At 42.9% G+C, this 17,970-nt stretch overlaps 1 protein-coding gene across 1 annotated transcript in view; it reads right to left on the reverse strand.

Annotated features, from left to right (window-relative positions):
- The window catches only part of ITGAV (integrin subunit alpha V), a 75,761-nt gene extending 74,598 nt beyond the window's left edge, over nucleotides 1-1,163 (reverse strand). Inside the window, exon 1 of the mRNA XM_030579687.1 lies at nucleotides 984-1,163. Within this exon, the coding sequence (XP_030435547.1) occupies nucleotides 984-1,138 (155 nt within the window). The 5' untranslated portion in view covers nucleotides 1,139-1,163. The remainder of the gene's footprint in view (nucleotides 1-983) is intronic.
- Nucleotides 1,164-17,970: the final 16,807 nt, after the last annotated feature.

A 17,970-nucleotide genomic window follows, 5' to 3' on the forward strand; every position in this document is an offset into this window, starting at 1 on the left:
TCTATAAATTGAACTGCACAAGATTCAGTCTGGGCTTAAGAAAACAAAATGATTTCTACTGATTTAAAGTGGGCTCTAGATCAGTATACTCTGGAAGAATGAAGGGATGATCCCCTCCACCTGAGATTTAAACCTATTGTTTCAGGGCCTCTAGATATTTAAATCCTTAATGTTAGGCCATTTAGCCACTCCCCTCAAAGTAAACAGGCCTGCACTAATGCCTGCCACCGGTTATCTTCTGAAAGGCTTAATACAAAGAACTTGGTTGATTTTCTCCCAAATAAAAAATAAGCTACAGTAGCCATTTAAATGCCTAGGTAGCCTCCTTTTAGCTTGGTCTTTACTATTTTATTCTGTGCACTTCTGAATTACTTTTCTGGCTGACAACGTTCTTCGACACAATTTGCCACAGGTGATAATGGATCAGAGTTTCAAAAGAAGAGTTTCTTTCATCCACCCAGTTGTGTGACTTCCACAGCCACTCACACAACGCCCTCACTCTTTCACAGAAAGCGACCCTCAACATTGTACGCTTGGGATGCATCTGGTCAATCTCCAAACCACAGCGCAAGGAGGGGGTGGGTGGGAGAGCGGAGAGTGCCAGAAGAGAAATCAAGTGTCTAGAGACCCGAGCTACAGTAGAACAGGATGTTCGCCCGCTTCGGGGGACTGGGGAAGAGGAAGGGATGGGAGGCTTTGTTCATTTCACAATTCTCCCGGCCCTTCAAGGCTCCACCAAAGGTGACCAGATCATGGCCTGATTTGATAGTCACAGTCTCGATGTCGGGGCTTTGTCTTATATAGGCGCCTATTAACTCCCTACCCCCGTCCTGATTTTTCACATTTGCTCTCACCCTGCCACCAGGGGCCACAGCCCCTCTGGGGACTCACCCGGCCCTGGAGCCGCCAAAGGGGACCCAGGTTACAACACCCCCCCCCCAGCAGAGTGCGGACCCCCGCCCGCCGGGCTGACAGATACGTACGAGGAGGAGTCTGGCGCGAAGAAATCCACAGCGAAGCCGAAGTAACTCCCCTCCGAGCCGGAGTAAACAGCCGGGCCGTCCGCGTCCAGATTGAAGGCGCCGCCGAGCGCCAGCCAGCGGCCCAGGAGCAGCAGCAGCAGGCGGAGGCGAGCCATGGCCGGTGCCTAGGCGCCTGGCAATGCCCAGCGGCTGCCCGAGCGCCCGCTGGCCCCAGCAGCCCGCGGGCGGAGGGACGCCTGGCAGTGCCCGCTGCCGGCAGGGACCAGTGTCCGGGGCGAGGCGAGGCGCGGGGCGGCGCAGGGCTTCCCGGCCGGGCGGGTCGCTTCCTTTCTGGTTGTGTTCCCGGAGCGGCTCTTCCCTGCGACGGGAGCTGGCGAGAAACCGCCGCTGCCTCCGCCTCTCCCGGCGGGTGACGCGCCAGGGCGGGGGAAGCCGCGTCCTGGGGCGCTGGGGCGGAGCGGCCGTTCCGGGGGCGGGACAGGGTCGGTGCTGGCCTTGGGGCGGGTGCTCGCTTCCCTCCACGCCTGCCCCCGCCAGCCGGGGGCACCTGCCGCGCTGCCCTTGCGCCGGGGCGCCCCAGCGCGGAGTGCCGGGCCCTGGGCGCCAGGAGGCCCGAGCAGCACCCAGCGGCACAGCCCCGGGACAGGAGGAGCAGAGCAGCGGCAGCGCCCGAGTGCAGGGGTCTGCGGGCTCCGGAGAACCGCTTAGCAGCAGGGGCCGGTCAGTGCCACTTCCCGCCCCGGAGACGGGATGTTTGTCCGCCTGGGGACACTTGGGCTTAAGGTTTGCCTCTACTCTAAGCTGGAAAAAACCGGGACTTCGAGGATGCTGCTGAGCCCAGAAATCTACACAGCGGCAGAATGTGCTGAGCACCCTTGCCGATTTCCCAGGGCAGCTGCTGCCTCTGAAAAACGGAGGCTTCTGGGCAAACGTGGGCAGGTGGCACCTCTACTTAGTTAATTGCAACTGGACAGTCAGGGAAATGACAGCACAAAATCCCTGAAAACAGAACTGAGGGAAGAAGAGAGATTTTTCTGCAAAAACAAAGAGTGTACCTTAAAAGCTTCTTGGAACAGGGACTATCTTCATTCACCCAGGGTGAAATCATGGCTTTGTTGAAGTCAGTGGTAAAATGCCAGTTAACTTCAGAGAGGCCAGGATTTCATCTTGTTTTTCTGTGGACAAATGCAAAATCATCATAATTAAGGGTTTTTTCTAACACATTTATTCTAACCCAAACGGCGGAATGTTTTGGGTAATTTGCTAAGGTTATATGGCTAATTTTGAGTAATTTCAGAGTGGAAAGAAAATGTATTTGGCACAGATTAAGAACTTAGATTTCTTAGTTTTAAAGTTTTAATTTGTCATACACTTAAATCTTTAATGAGGTCAAGTGCCTCAACATTATTTAGAAACATCTGAGACTACAGATAAGGGAGAACTGTTTCACATTATATGTTTCAAAAAACCTGTGATGAATTCCCTCACAAGAAGCTATTAAGGAAAGAAAGTAGGGGAGAAGAGGGAAAGTGCTTTCATGTATTACAATCTTGCTACAGGGACAGAAGCAGAGTGAGAATAAGTGGTCAGTTTTCAGCATGGCAAAAGGTTCAGAGTAGAGTGCCCTAGAGTTCAATAGTGGGATCATGTTGTTCGATATTATTTAGGGGGAAGTCGTATGGTCTGTGTTATGCAAGAAGTGAGATTAGGTGATTGGTCCCTTGTGGCCATAGAATCTATTAATATAGTTGTCAGTGATCTCAGGAGAAGGTTTAAGTGGTGAGGTCCACAGTTTGGAGACTGCACAAAATTTAGATTAGTCCAGACAAGAGAAGAGTCTGAGGAGCTTCAGAACACTAGGAGAATGGTCAACATGATGGCAGATGAAATTCAAGCAAAGTAATAAACATTGGAAGACATCATTTGCAACTATCCGTACACTGTGATTCGTTCAAAATTAACTTTAATCCCTCAGGGAAAAAAGGCCTAGGTCCCATTATGGACACTCAATGGAAACCTCTGCTCAATGTAGAATAATGTTCAAAACTCTTAAATAAAATGTTGGTTGCATACAAAATGGGATAAAGTACTGAAAATGTTATGCTATCATAGCAATCAGTTATACACCTTCACCTGCAATACTGTCTTCGTTGCTAGTTACTTGCTGAAAAAGAAAATACTGGCAATAAAAGAAGTTCAGAGACAGATGAATGTGGTAGGGAGATACCTAGAGGCAGAGAGAGACTTTCAAATGGAGGAGAGATAGAAAGGGCTGGGGCTGTTTAGTTCAGAGAGGAGGTAAATAAGTGAGGGAATGATAAAGGTACATAAGATAATGACTGGTATAGACACGGTAAAATGAGTGTCAAGTCTGGCTTTTCTCATGATGCTGAACAAAGGAGACATTGAATTAAACAGCAAGGCAACAAAATTGAAAATTGATTTAAAAAAATCAATGTATAATTAACCTGTGGAACTCACTGTCACAAGGCCAACAGTTTTGCAGACTCCAAATAGGAATACAGTTACATTAGTTAACAAGCTGGCATCCTTTCATCTGCAAGAGATGGTGGAAATTGCAGCCTGTGATCTAGATGGTTTGCAATGTCTCATGTGACTGAATAGGCCAATCTGAAATTTGCTTGATCTTTGGCAGTTATTGCAAATGTATGTATCTTGGTTGGGAGCTGCTTGCTTTCTGTGGGCTCTTTTCTCTTCAGACTGTAGGAGTCAGCTCCTGTCATGCATTTTGATACCCTGATGGAGGTGATGGTGCCACTTGTTACGATCACTTGCCAAGATTTCCCATTGGTCAGGATCAATTCCAAATTTAGAGGGGTTTGAATAAACAGTATCTGAATCAGGGTTCAGAAGAAACTTCCTCTATGAACATGTTATTTCAGAATTGTCAGAGTTTCGGGTACCTTCCTTTAAAGCGTCTGGCAGATATGGGGGGGCAGGGATGGTGTGGGTGATGCACACAGATACTGAACTAGATGGACCTAGATGAACTAGATGGACCTTGGGTCTGAGCCAAGTAAAAGCAAAGCCAATGACAGCAAATAATAAAGGCTGCGCACAATATATTAGAGTTACCAGGTAGGTAGATATTAAGATATCTTAATAGATACATTTCTGATTTAAGGTCAGATAAAGAGTTCTGGGAATCCCTTCTAAAAAGAGGGAATCAGCAAGGAAATAAGTGTATGAAATACACCTGAAGATGGGGAAATTTGTATTAGTAGACAGCTCTTAAATCTGGCAAAAACATAAGATCCAATGCCTGGAAGCTGAAGCTAGAAATAATGCACTTATTTTTAACCATGAGAGTGAGTAACCGTTGGAACAACCTGCCAAGTGATGTGATGAATTCTCCATCACTAAGGGCTTGTCTACACTACCGCCCGAGGTCGATCTAAGATACGCAATTTCAGTGCTGTAAGTCGACAGCTGACGCTCTCCCATCAACTCTGTTTGCACTCCTCGTTCTGGTGGAGTACTGGAGTCGACAGGAGAGCTCTCAGCAGTTGATTTATCGTGTCTATACTAAATGCGATAAATCAACCCCCACTGAATGATCACTGCCCGCAGATCCAGTGAGTAGTGTAGAAAAGCCCTAAGTATTTAAATCAAGATTAGATGTATTTGTAAAAGATGTTCTTGAGCTTGATAAAGGAATCACTTGGTGAAATTCTGTGGCTTATGTTTTATAAAAGATCAGACTGAGTGATCACAGTGTTCCCTTTCAGCTTTAAAATCTGGAATTGTAGGTGCTCATCACCTCTGAAAACCAAGTGCAAGATGCCTGAAGTTGGGATTCAAAAAAGGGAGGCACCCAAAATTAGAAATTGCTTTTAAACATGTATTCTGTGATTCTGGGAGGGCAATCAGCATCTATAAGTATTAGACTCTTTTTTTTCAAGTGGAAAACACATCCAATAGGAAATCATTCTTAAAAGTGCTAAATTTTTAAAGTGCTGTTTAAAAGATCTACGATTAATCTATCCACCATTGTTCCTGAACAAAATCCCTTTCCAAAGGAGGCATTTTAATGATTTATCTTTTGATAAAAAGGCTTAATTCATATCTAATCAAATTAATTTATTAATATTTAATAGAGTCCTCTATTCTAACAAGATTTGTCTTACTTTTCCTGTAAGATCCTAATCCTCTTAAGACCCTTTCACAAACATGGAATATGATCTTTTATCCACAACCACAGTAATGAATCACATTTTAGGATTAGAATCAGAGTTTCCTGTTTTCTATCCAATATGATATCACAGTCTTCTCTTTTCTGTCCCAGCTAGTTCTCAACAACTCAGATTCATTGATCTCTGTAGTCTTTAGGGCACAAGCTAATAAGAACAAACTATATAAGGGTTCCATTGATTATCAGTATTGGAGATGGAGACCTCATCTAACACTAGATTAAAATCTAACAGAGAAAGTCACCTAAACTTTAAAAGGCATAACATAATATTTATCTCTGGATATAATATAATTACATTATTATTGGTTATATACAATATAAATTAAGTCAGTCTGAAGTCAACTAAAGATTGCCCAGATTAAGGTAGACTAAAAAGGGAAGATCAAGATAATGGTAACCTTTAGGAAAGTTTCAGAATCTATTAAAAGCATAGTAATTCTGCATATTTAAAGTCGCAAGCGGGTTCTGCCCTTGCTTACACAGTGTAACAGAGCAGAATTTGAGGCGTAGTTTTGAGTAAATTTTGAAAATTTGTCAATAAAAAAGCTCCTAAATTATGAAAACACAAGTCAGTGCTGTTTCTCACATACACTGATCTTATGTAATATGAGCAGCAAAAGAGGGGGAAAAGAAAAAGAAGAAGAGTTTCAGCATAAACCTTTCTTACTCCTGAATTGTTTTTTCCAAAACAGAAATACTAGGCTGCTTTTTACATACATAGAAATTGACTGATAATCTGTCCAGTGGGCCATTTATTCATTTAAACATACTAATATGGTTATGTTAGTTTGAGAAATGCTCCTATGCCTTGCCTAATTTATTCTTTCCATTCACTATACCTGGGAAACTTGGAATTGATTTGAAATGCACTATAGGGAAAGGATGAAGATGAGGGTTAGAGGAAAGGTCAAAAATTGGGGATTAAGCTGCCTGCAGGGTACTATGCTGTACCTACTTTCTCTGCTGGACCCATCAGTGTCTGCACACTCGCTCACTCACTCATGCCCGTCACCCCAATCGGGGTATGGGCCGCCAACCACAGATCTCCAGAGTCCTCTATCCTGGGCCATTCGCTCTAGCTGGTTCCAGGTATAGCCCATTTTTTTGCTATCAGCCTGAAGGTCATGTCACCATGTGTTTCTTGGACGGCCTCTTTTCCGCTTGCCTTGGGGGTTCCACCGTGGTGCCTGTCTGGTGGTGTTAGTTGGCTGCTTACGTAGTGAATGTCCTATCCAACCCCACCGTCTCCTTCTGATTTCTTCCTCTGCTGGGAGTTGACAGGTCCTCTCCAAGAGGTGGATGTTACTGATGGTGTCTGGCCAGCAGATCTGGAGAATTCTTCTGAGGCAGCTATTAATGAAGGTCTGGATCTTCCTGATGGTTGTTTTGGTTGTCCTCCAGGTTTCAGCTCCATACAGTAGGACTGATTTCACATTGGAGTTGAACAGTTGAATTTTTATTGCCAAAGACAGCTCTCTGGAGCTCCAGATGTTCTTGAGCTGTAAGAAGGCTGCTCTTGCCTTACCAATCCTTACTTTGATGTCTGCGTCTGTGCCACCCTGCTGGTCGATGATGCTACCTAGGTAAGTGAAGGACTGCACTTCTTTCAGGGGGCTTCCATTCAGTGTGACTGGGTCATTGCTGATGGAGTTAATCCTAAGGATCTTGGCCTTGTCCTTGTGAATGTTGAGGCCAGCCTGTGATGACGTTGCTGCAACTACGTTGGTCTTCTCTTGCATCTGCTGTTTACTGTGCTAAAGGAGTGCAAAGTCGTCAGCAAAGTCCAGGTCATCAAGCTGGGTCCACAACGTCCACTGGATTCCGTTCCTATGCTCGTGAGTGGATGTCTTCATAATCCAATCGATGACGAGGAGAAAGAAAAGTGGTGACAACAAGCATTCTTGCCTGACTCCAGTTTGCACCTGGAAGCTGTTAGTAAGCTGCCCTCCATGGATCACTCTACAGTGTATACTGTCGTATGAGTTCTTGATCAGGTTGACCACCTTTGCTGGGATGCCTTAGTGCCGAAGGAGCTTCCAGAGGGTCTCTCGATCCACGCTATCGAACGCTTTCTCATAATCAACAAAGTTGATGTACAACGAGGAGTTCCACTCCACAGACTGCTCAACTATGATGCGAAGCGTTGCTATCTGGTCCGTGCATGATCTATTCTGCCGGAAACCTGCCTGTTCATCTCATAGCTGTGGATCAACGGCATCCTTCATTCTCTCTAAGAGGACTCGGTTGAAGACCTTCCCTGGCACCGACAGGAAGTGTGATTCCTCTATAATTGGCACAGTTGCTAAAATCTCCTTTCTTGGGGATTTTGATGAGATATCCCTCTTTCCAGTCTACTGGAATCACTTCTTCTTCCCATATCTTCTCAAAGAGAGGGTACAGCATTTCCACTGAAGCATCCAGGTCTGCTTTCAGGGCCTCTGCTGGGATGTCATCAGGTCCAGCCGCCTTCCTATTCTTCATCATGGTGATGGCTTTTCTGATCTCATCTCTGGTTGGTTGATCGCAATTAACTGGGAGGTCCTTGTTGGCTGGTTGATATCTGGTGGATTTGGTGGTGCTGGTCTGTTCAGGAGTTCCTCAAAGTGCTCCGCCCATCTGTTCATCTGTTGATCTATTCCTGTTATAGACTTTCCCTGCTTGTCTTTAACGGGACGTTCTAGCTTGCTGATCTTTCCAGACAGTCGCTTGGTAGTATCATACAGCTGTTTCATATTACCACTGTATGCTGCCTGCTCCGCTTCTGCTGCCAGTTCATCCACATACTCTCTTGTCCTTCCTGATATCCCTCTTCACTGCTCTATGGGCTTCAGCATACTCTTTTTGAGCTTTGGCCTTTGCTGCTCTAGTCCTGCTGTTATTGACTGCTGCCTTCTTCTTCTTTCTGTCTTCTATCTTGATCAAGGTCTCTGCTGTGATCCACTCTTTCTGCTGGTGTTTCTTAATTCCAAGCACTTCCTGGCATACTGACCTAAGTGTCTCTCTCACTTTCTGCCATCTGTTTAGTACACTGTCTTCCTCTTCCTCAGACCGATCCTGTAATACTGAAAACTTATTCTTCAGCATCAGTCCAAAATCTTCCTTGAGTCTTATGGTCCTTCAGAAGGCTGACGTTGTACTTCACTCTTCTGTCTGACGTGTCTATCCAGTTCTTTTTCAGCTTCAGCTTCAATCTGGCCACCACTAAGTGATGGTCGGACGCCGCGTCTGCTCCTCTTCTAACTCTAACATCCTGCAAGGATCTTCTGAGCTTCTTGCTAATGCAGACATGATCGATCTGATTTTCTGTCATGCCTGCTGGTGATACCCAGGTACTCTTGTGGATCCGCTTGTGAGGAAAGATGCTACCTCCCATGACCAGGTTGTTAAGTGCACACAGATCCACAAATCTCTCTCCATTCTCACTCATCTCTCCCAGAGCGTAGGTCCCCATGACTTGTTCGTATCCTGTGTTGTCAGGTCCAATTTTGGCATTAAAGTCTCCCATAAGGATGATGATGTCTTTGTCTGGGAGAATCTCTAATATTTTCTGAAGTCTGTTGTAAAAATAATCTTTGTCCTCCTCTTCGCTGTCATTAGTTGGAGCGTAGCACTGAACAACATTCATCTTAATCCTCTTCATTTTTGTTCTGAAGGATGCTGTGATGATCCTGGGACCATGTGCCTCCCATCCAGTCAGTGCTCTCTGTGCCTGCTTGGACAACATGAAACCTACTCCCTGTGTGTGAGGTGCGTCACTCTCTTCATGTCCTGAATACAGCAACAGCTCTCCTGTCAACAGTCATCTCTGTCCCGCTTGCGTCCATCTTGTCTCGCTAATGCCTAATAGGGTCAGGTTGTTGCTCCTCATCTCTGCTGCAGCCTGCGCCGTCTTTCCTGACTCGTACATGGTCCTCACGTTCCATGTGCCTATGATAATCCTCCTGGTTGCAAGAAGGGTAATCGGCTTAGTGGCTTCCTCACGGCTTTTACCACCTAGCGTCATGCATCTTCGAGTTGAAGACCCTTCTTTTTCCAGGGTAAAAGTCTCTGTTGTCTCTATTGTTGGCGTTTCTGTAGCAGGTTGATTTTTTACGAGGTGGAGTTGCTAGCCCCACGCCCAACCCTCCTCCTTTATCCTGACTTGGGACAGGCAGATGGCCCCAAAGGACCTCTCTGGTGGAGTTATCAGTGTCTGCAGAAACTAAATTTCATTTTGTTTCTAGTCCTCCTAGCAGAGAGGAAAGATGGACACTGACACACTGCTGAGTCCTCACACAAACAAAACCAAACAAGGGCCAAGAGTATATCCCGATGAGTTTTTTCTGCAGAAAATATCTTATGACAATGGGAGAAGTATAGACTGCCTCTTCCATTCACCTCGGTCAAAAACAATTGAAGAGATTTTGCCTTAACTTTATTTTAAAATAATCATTTTGCTGATATTCCCCTTGCATCATGTCATTTTATATATATCTCACACTGTAAAACTCTCAAAGCAGGAATTGTATATTCCATGTAGGCAGTAATATATCTAAAATGCCATGCATACCTATTGTGTTAAATATAATTTTAAATCATAATCCTTATAAATGATAAGCAATATTGTTTTAGTTAAATAACAAAGCCAGACTCCCAGCCAAGAAAATACTGCCTTTAATAACTAGAGTATGTGATATATCCACAAAACGGAATTATGTAGTTAAACTGAAAAGATAAGGTCCCTAAATCCAATAAGAAATACTGTACATTATATTCATAAATACTTTATACTTATCCAGAAGTTTTCATCTGATAATCTGAAAATGCTTTATTATTACAGCTAGCTGAACATTTTTCTATCAAAACTTTTTTGACAGAAAACTGGGTTTTCACTTACATAATTTTTTTGTTTTGCAGAAAGTGTCTACTTCCTTAAAAATCTTTCAATATTTTGTGAGGGATTTTTTTAAGTGTTTTTTTCACACACCTGAGCAACATAAATTATGTTGACATAAGCTGTAGTGTAGACATAGCTTTAATAATTTCAGTTACTACACCTGTCCCTAAACCCTTCTGGCAATTTTCCTGCTTTTAAAAAAATATATTCTCTTTCCTACTGTGCATGTGTGAAAAACAAACAAGATGAGGTCAGCTAAGTGACTGACTGTAAAGGATAAACAGTGAATTGACACAAAGAGGTGGCAAATGTGCAACATAAACAAGCTCAGAAACAGAAGAATGCTTTAATCTCTTTTGATTATAGACAGGTGTTACTTTCAGCATGAGTAGGTAAACAGAAAGAGAAGAGTGGGTTTTTTTTTAATTGACAGTGTTCCTTTAAAACTATATCCAAATCACTGAAAAATGCTTTATTTTCAAAGTTTCAAAGCTGCTCTGTCAATTATAAGTTTTAGTGGTGACTCTTCCTGCTTAGCGGTCCAATGTTATCTTCCATTGTCAGTTAAGAGAATTCATTAAGAGAAAAGGTATGTGAAAATATCACACGCTGGGCTCATCTCTGGGATTATTTATCTAATTTCAAACAATTTCCCCTCTGCTCTTTCCTTCACTACTGTTTCACATACATATATATCTCTTCTCATTTTATCTTGAGCTGTACCAAAGGGAGTAAGGTAATAAAGCCTGTCATTTTCCTGACTCAGCAGACAGCCTCCCACTCTTCTCCCACCAAGTTTAGTCACCGATCCAGCTAAGCGGAAGTCATGGAGTCATTACTGTCTGGCTTAATTCATAGCACAATCAGAGTCAGTAAGTCTAGACAGTTTCAGGGTGTAGCCACATCTCCTAATATGGCATTATTACCCCCACCTCCAGCCCAGGTAGAGCTGGAAAGTGAAGGAGATTTGGGTCATATTTGGTTCTCTGTTGATGTCTCTTTAACTGTTGCACCACTGTGTGTCTTGATCAAAGCCAGCTTGCTCTGCATTAATGAGGAAGAAGAGTATTTTGTGTTGTACAAAAGCTTAACTAATCTGTTTTTTTGCTTGCACTGAGTAATTAGGTCTGACAGAGCAATAAGATGGACTGCTGTCTGAATACACAAGAATGGGTTTGTTAATATTTACAAGCAAAAACACCGTCTCTCCAGGCATGGAGATGGGCAGGGGGGCAGGATTTCCTGCTTTCTCAGTGTTCCAGCATAACTATAAACTGAAATCTGTAAAATCATGTTTCAGACAGTGAACAGGAAAGTATGTGCTTATGTGTTTACTCTCCTCTTATCTCCACTGTTAGATTTGCAGTTACTGACTAGGATGCTTGGTGATAAAAGCTAACAATTAAAGATTGGATGGGAGGACTTGCTCCATTTCTTAGAAATGCTAGGGATGGGGTTGTGGAGAAAGGCAGGATTAATTTAAAATTAATCTAGCCTCTTTTAGGGTTTTATAGTCTAGGGATAAACTCTGCCCCATATTGGGATCTTCTAACTCTGGATCTAGTCTTGCAAGCCTCTATTTGTGTGAATAGTTATTACAGGAGGACTGCCAGGGGAGTCAACAGGACTACTCACATGAATAAAACTTTGCAGGATCAGACCCTAAGAGAGATCTGGGTTCCAGTCTTGGATCTAACATGAACTTCCCATGTGCTCTTGGACAAGTCACTTCCCTCTTTCTGTGCCTCAATCTCCCATCACAAAATATTATCTCCATTTTACATTCTTCCATTCTGTATCTGTCTTGTCTAGTTATTTTCTTTCACCGTGCATTGCTGCAATGCTGAAAGGAAATAAAGATGTGCTTTATTGTGACCAGGTCAACAGTAGCAAAATGGGAGGACACAGACTTCTAGCTAGTTGGATATGGTGGGAAATGTTTCTCGAGCACACTGATATTTGCAGGCCTAGCTTCATGCCAGATGAATTTCAAACTATCTTGATAATCTGTAGGCATGCATCCCCAGTGCTGGGTGTGGACAAATACATTTACAAGCTTTTCTAAACTTGCCAAAGAAAGGAAGATTAGATAGTGGGTAATAGCTTAATCAGTGGCATCGAGGGATGGTTTCTTCAGGGTTGATCTGCCATTGTAGTCTTTAAAGCAGGAAGAAGGATGTACAAAAGAAGCATTAGCAATCTCAGTTGGAAGATATCCCGGTTGTTCATTACTCTTCTTTACTAATCAAGAAGGCCAGGGGTCTGATTCATAAGTGTTGGGTCATGACTCTGTTAGAGTGTCCCACATGTTTTGAGTGGGATGAATTCATAGAGTGAAGGAGGGCTGAGCATGGATTTGCTCATGGGTTTCAGTACCATGCTGCCTGAGAAGCCCTTACAGACATGGACTGTGTCCTCAATGAAGAAAGATATCAGCATGAGCAATGGGTAGGTTGTGTTGGGGACTGTAAGCATGTGGGGTTAGTGAAATCACTCACCACTCTGAATATTTCTACTGGGCATGGTTTGGTGCATTAATGGAGGTGAGCCGCAGTGAACTCTTGTCCTGAAATACAAGCTTTTGATAGGCCTGGAAACAGGCTTTTCTTTTGGTGTGGTTTTGCTTTTGATTTCCACCATTGTCACTTGAACTTCTGCCCATCTCATTTGCTGGTGCAGGACGTCTGTGAACCATAGGAATCTGAGAGCAATGGGGTGCAGGGCAGGGGAAAAGAGACTCTGGGACACTCTGTCTATGCTTCTGGTTAGCATGTGATGAGTCTTACCAGATCTGCAGAGCTTCATTCAGTTGTTGGACTGACGATGCCCTCAAGGATGTTTTACAAATTAGTGGGACCCAAAAGCCTTAGGGATTGAACCATGATTATATGACTTTCATGCAGTATAGAAGGTGCCAAGACCCCTGCCTGAATAATGCAATAGTCCAATCAGGACAATGGCTGGATGAAGATGTACTTTGAGTCAAAATTTAGCCCAAAGATCACGCCTAAGATATGGCTGGCTAAGTAGGTTAGGCCAGAAACAACCTGAAAGAGTCTTGAGGAAGAAAAAGGAAGTGAGTTCCAAAACATGTCTGTGTTTGGATTTAATTCCTTGAGTATTGTTAGTAACATTACTTCAGTATAAGACAATGACATTTTCCTCCCATGATTCTTTGCGTTCTGTAGAGGATAAGTTACTCATCCGAGTTTTATTTCCAGGACCTCACACAGTCAGAATAAGAAACAATTCCACTGCCTTTAAAAATCGACTCATATTTCCTTGGTTTGGCCAGAATTAAGTCCTCATAACTCATGCCTTTTACTAAACATTCATTCTGAATAGCAGTCCTACAAACTTGAAAAATGAATATAATCCACGTAGGCATTAATTGCTCTTATTTTTTTTAAGAATTAATAAAGATTTTTTTCTCCATTAGAGAAACAGTGGGGAAGGTTGATGGGCCTAGGGCAGGCTCCCTACCTAGCTACTGAGTTCCACACGCTGCCTCCACTCCACCCCACCCCAGGCTCTGGTTCTGCAGCTCCAATTGACTGGGAACTGTGGCCAATGGGAGCTGGGGGGGCAGTGCCAGCCGGAAGAGGCAGCACAAGAAGCTAGGAGCTGAGGGAGGAGAGCCTCCCACCCAGGTAAGCACTGCCTCACACCCCAGTCCCTAGCCCTGAGCCCTCCCACACCCAAACTCCTGCTGCTGGGGGTGTGGGGGCTCAGATGGCCCCAGGGCCAGGCACATCAGCTGCTGCAGAAGTCATGGAGAGTCACAGAATCCATGACTTCCATGAGCTCCGTGACAAACAAGGAGCCTTATTTATGATAATCAGTGTGACATAAGCTTTCATCAGAGACTTACATGGCATTCTTTGGCAGAATTCTATATAGATGTCAGATCCAGGGGATTCCTGTAACCCTTACCTCTATTCCCTCTGGGTCACACACATATCCTAGCTCATCTTGTCACCTAGAACATCCCCCACTGTTCCCTCAGTATCTCCCCTGATGACTGCTGTTTCTTTGTTGTCCATCTTCATACAGCCCTACATTCTGACCCTCTGTCAGGGCCAGTAATAATACAAAGAAGCCTAGAGAGATTAGCATCTTGGGATAATACACAACATGAGATGAAATTTAGAAAATGTAAGATACTACCTCAGGGGAAATAAGCTGAAACATACGTAATTCAGTGTCAGTAGGAAACTTTGGAAGCAGTAATATTAATTACCGCATAATCTATTATCAGCCAAAAAGAAATAAGATTCCCCTTCCATGCAGCCAAAGTGTATATGCATATGAAATAAGAAAGGGCTTAATGCTGGAAGTTCTCCATACATGGAAATCTACTGAAGTAAGTGTGTGGGGGGGGGAGGGGCTGGAGGCTTTTTGGATTATGCCCTTTCTTATTTCTTTTGGTGCATAAAAGTATATCCACTACTGGCATCACAACTGTTTTCCACTACACGGATATCACCATTATTCTTTTCAATTATATATATGTCTATATATATAGATATATAATATCACACCTTTCCCTGTGTGTTTTCTGACTGCATACAACACACCTCTGCCGCATCCTTCTGACTTGAGGCATCTGATCCTTCAAAGTGTGATCTCTTAATTATACACCAGAAAGAGTAATAAAAGTTTAATACACGTCGATATGGTTATCCATTGTGTAATGATTGCATATTGCTTAGCATGTATAGATATAGCCAAAAGGGCAAGTACAACTAGCTGACTTCTAAATGCAGCAGTTATTCAAACTAGTCAATGTAAATTAGAGAGTTGTCTGAAAAAAAAATACTAGTTTTCTATGAGAATGCTGCATAAGAGTGACAGTTCTGAAAATTACAGACATTCCTGATTAGACACTCAAAGCTGCATTGGCATTCATTTGTTTGGACTGGAATCTTGGAGTTTCAAAGGAGAACTGCTCTTGTTTCGGTACACATCTGTGTCCTGGCCATGAGACATCTGAGGCTGATGGAAAGCATGGAAGGATTGGTAATGTGATTCAGAGTCTTTCATGTAGCTACAAAGTGTTACACATGGCTGCTTGATGGCCTTCAATCCACTCTTTATGGACAAGTGGCCAGATCATAAAGAAACCCACAAAATGTACCCCCTCAGTGGCAGAAGAAAAGCCAAGGATTAAACAGGCATGGAGAGGAAACAAAATTGCCATTCCCACATGGCTTGTTCCTCCAGGGAAAAGTTGAGGCAGATGACTGGAGCAGTGAGAGGGAAAGATTGCACTGCACCTGCCTGCAGCACTCCTGTTCAGAGGGTACAAAAATGACTTCAACCTTCTGAGCTGTCTCTAAGGAGTCGATTCACTCTGTTATAAAAGGACTGGTGTAGTAAATGCAGTTTCACGATTTCTAGTGGTCAGGGAATGACAGGAATGGTTTGGCTGAGATTCCAAAATAACCACAAGAGAAAACCACAGTAGGTAAGTTTTATATAGTGCTTTGTATTGGTAGATTTCAAAGCGCTTAAAAAGTTCAGTATCATTATCCCCATTTTACAGATGGGGAAACAGACACAGAGGAAGGACATGACTTGTGCAAGGGCATGCAGAAGGACAGTGGCAGGGCTGGAAAGAGAATTTTTGTCTTCCACGTCTCAGTCCCGTTATCTAGCCACTTGGCCTCACTACCTTGATATGCACTGCAACTGATGGAAGGGGGCATTAAAATGTCTATGGATCCATGGAGCCTCTGCATAATCTGTTATTTTTAGAACACATATACCTGAACCATCTGATGTACAGGGGAATCAGATTTTCTCACTGGGTCTTGCTTTGCTCTCTCACACACTTATTCTGCTTTAGTTTGTTCTTTCTCTCTTCCCTTTTAGAATGCCTCTGGTTCTTTTTTCCTCCTTGCTATAGAAGAGTGAAATGAAAGTGTGGCAGAATGAGCAGACATTTCCTTCTCTCTCTTGTTTTTCATGCTTTCCTCATTTCTTTTCTAATGATTTCCATGGAGTTACCCTGATTTATACCCGATGAGGTTCTGGTCCATTGTCCTCATCAAAATATTAGACACGTGATACATGGGGGTGTGTGAAAATAACTCTGAGGCTATTTGTTCTTGACTTGTTATAGCTTGTGATAATAGCAAGGTGCATCTTTAAACAAAGGCAGTCTGAAAACGCTTGACAAAATTTCACTGATCCTCACTGAACGGATATTCAGTTGCAACATGCCCCACTGAAGCACAAAGCAACAATCTCGTCATCATTTCTGCATGACTCTGGTTAGAAGAATTTTGGCATCTCTTTCTCCTTAAGTGGCTTTAATTAACTATGTCCCAGTGTACACACTTGCAATGCTGTATTTTATAAGAATTTGCATTTATAATATAGCTACTAATTTTATACCTTGCCTCTGTGCTCTGCTGGACTAAACACAAATAAAATGGTGCTACTGATGATTCACTGAATAGAATAATTTTTCTCATCACTAGGAATAATAGTCAATAGTTCCTTTAGTATGAGCATATCAGGAACATAATATCCTAAATGAGTAAAGCAGCAAAGGCTGCTCTCTAAAGGACAACAGACCATCTATTGAAGTAAATGAAAGACAGTTGAAGAGAGACAAGACAAAGCTAAGGTCACTGTCTTGCAGGTGTATATGGGAGCTGAAGGGAAGGGGCAGGCAATTTGCATGTACAACCACTGAAAGGTCTCTCTAAATCACTTTTGTGCCTTGTAAAACACACTGTACAGAACTATAGGCAAGGGATATTTACACTTTTGTACAGCGCTTAGTGTACTGGGCCCCATTCTTGAGGGGGCCCTAGGCACTTCCATAACAAAGATTGCTAATAACTGACAAAGCTACAAACATGCTTGAAGGAGTAGGGTCCTGACAAGATCAAGATACATGGATAGTTTTATCTAGTTCGTATTAAATTAGAAAAAATAAAGAATAAATGAAATTCTCTGGCACTGCCTCCCTCCCAGGCACTTGCTAGCCTTCTGTTTTTCACTAAACACCATTTTTCTTTCTAACTCCTTTGGTCATTCTTAGACCTATCATTCTTCCCCCCAGCTTCCTTTTTCTCTTCTCTCCTAACACTGGCAACTGTGAATAAAGAAACATCCAACAGAAAAACAAATGAGATTTGTCATTACTGTGTAAGCTGAAGCGTTTAAGAAAGGGACACGCATGTGGAGATGGATCTTCCCAAGTTTAAAGCTATAGTGATTTTGGTGCATTGGGGAAGGCAAGGATCTGAACTTGTGAATTTCCTGGTCTGTGCACATAAAATTATCACTTCTAAAAGTTCACTAATAGCTCAAGATAGGCATAGCAGCTGTCTGCATAGAAGTGCAGAACACATGGCTAAGAGTGTGTTTCCAAACACATTGTTTCTAAGCTTAATTATTACCTTGTAACCAAAAACTTGAATACACTGCATGGGTTTAGCTACTTTTAAGAAATTGGAACAAAAAGAATAGAGCTACTGTAGTAGAAAGAAACAGTCATTCTTGCTCCTCTTGACCTTTGGTTTTGTTTTCTCGCTACTTTAACTGAATATCTGCATATTCAAGCAAGTTATAGTTCCTACTGTTGACTTGGATACTATAATGTTCTGTTCAGCAACTTTTGGGAAGTGACTGCAGTTGAGAAGCATTTACACAACACAGGAGCCAAGAAACAACTGAATGTTTATTATCTAAACTAGTTTTATTACATGGAATGTGAAAAAAGCTGTGTCTTCACTGTATGTTAGTGTGTATAAGGATTTTAAAAACAAACAAAATACAGTGGCTATCAATGAATAGCTGAAGGGCCTGGAGGAAAGGTGAGAAGAGGAAAAGAATCTATAAGCTAATCAGTGAGCCTTTTTTTTTTTTTTTTGCCAGAAAAG

This window comes from Gopherus evgoodei, chromosome 11, assembly GCF_007399415.2.
Source record: "Gopherus evgoodei ecotype Sinaloan lineage chromosome 11, rGopEvg1_v1.p, whole genome shotgun sequence".
NCBI lineage: Eukaryota > Metazoa > Chordata > Testudines > Testudinidae > Gopherus > Gopherus evgoodei.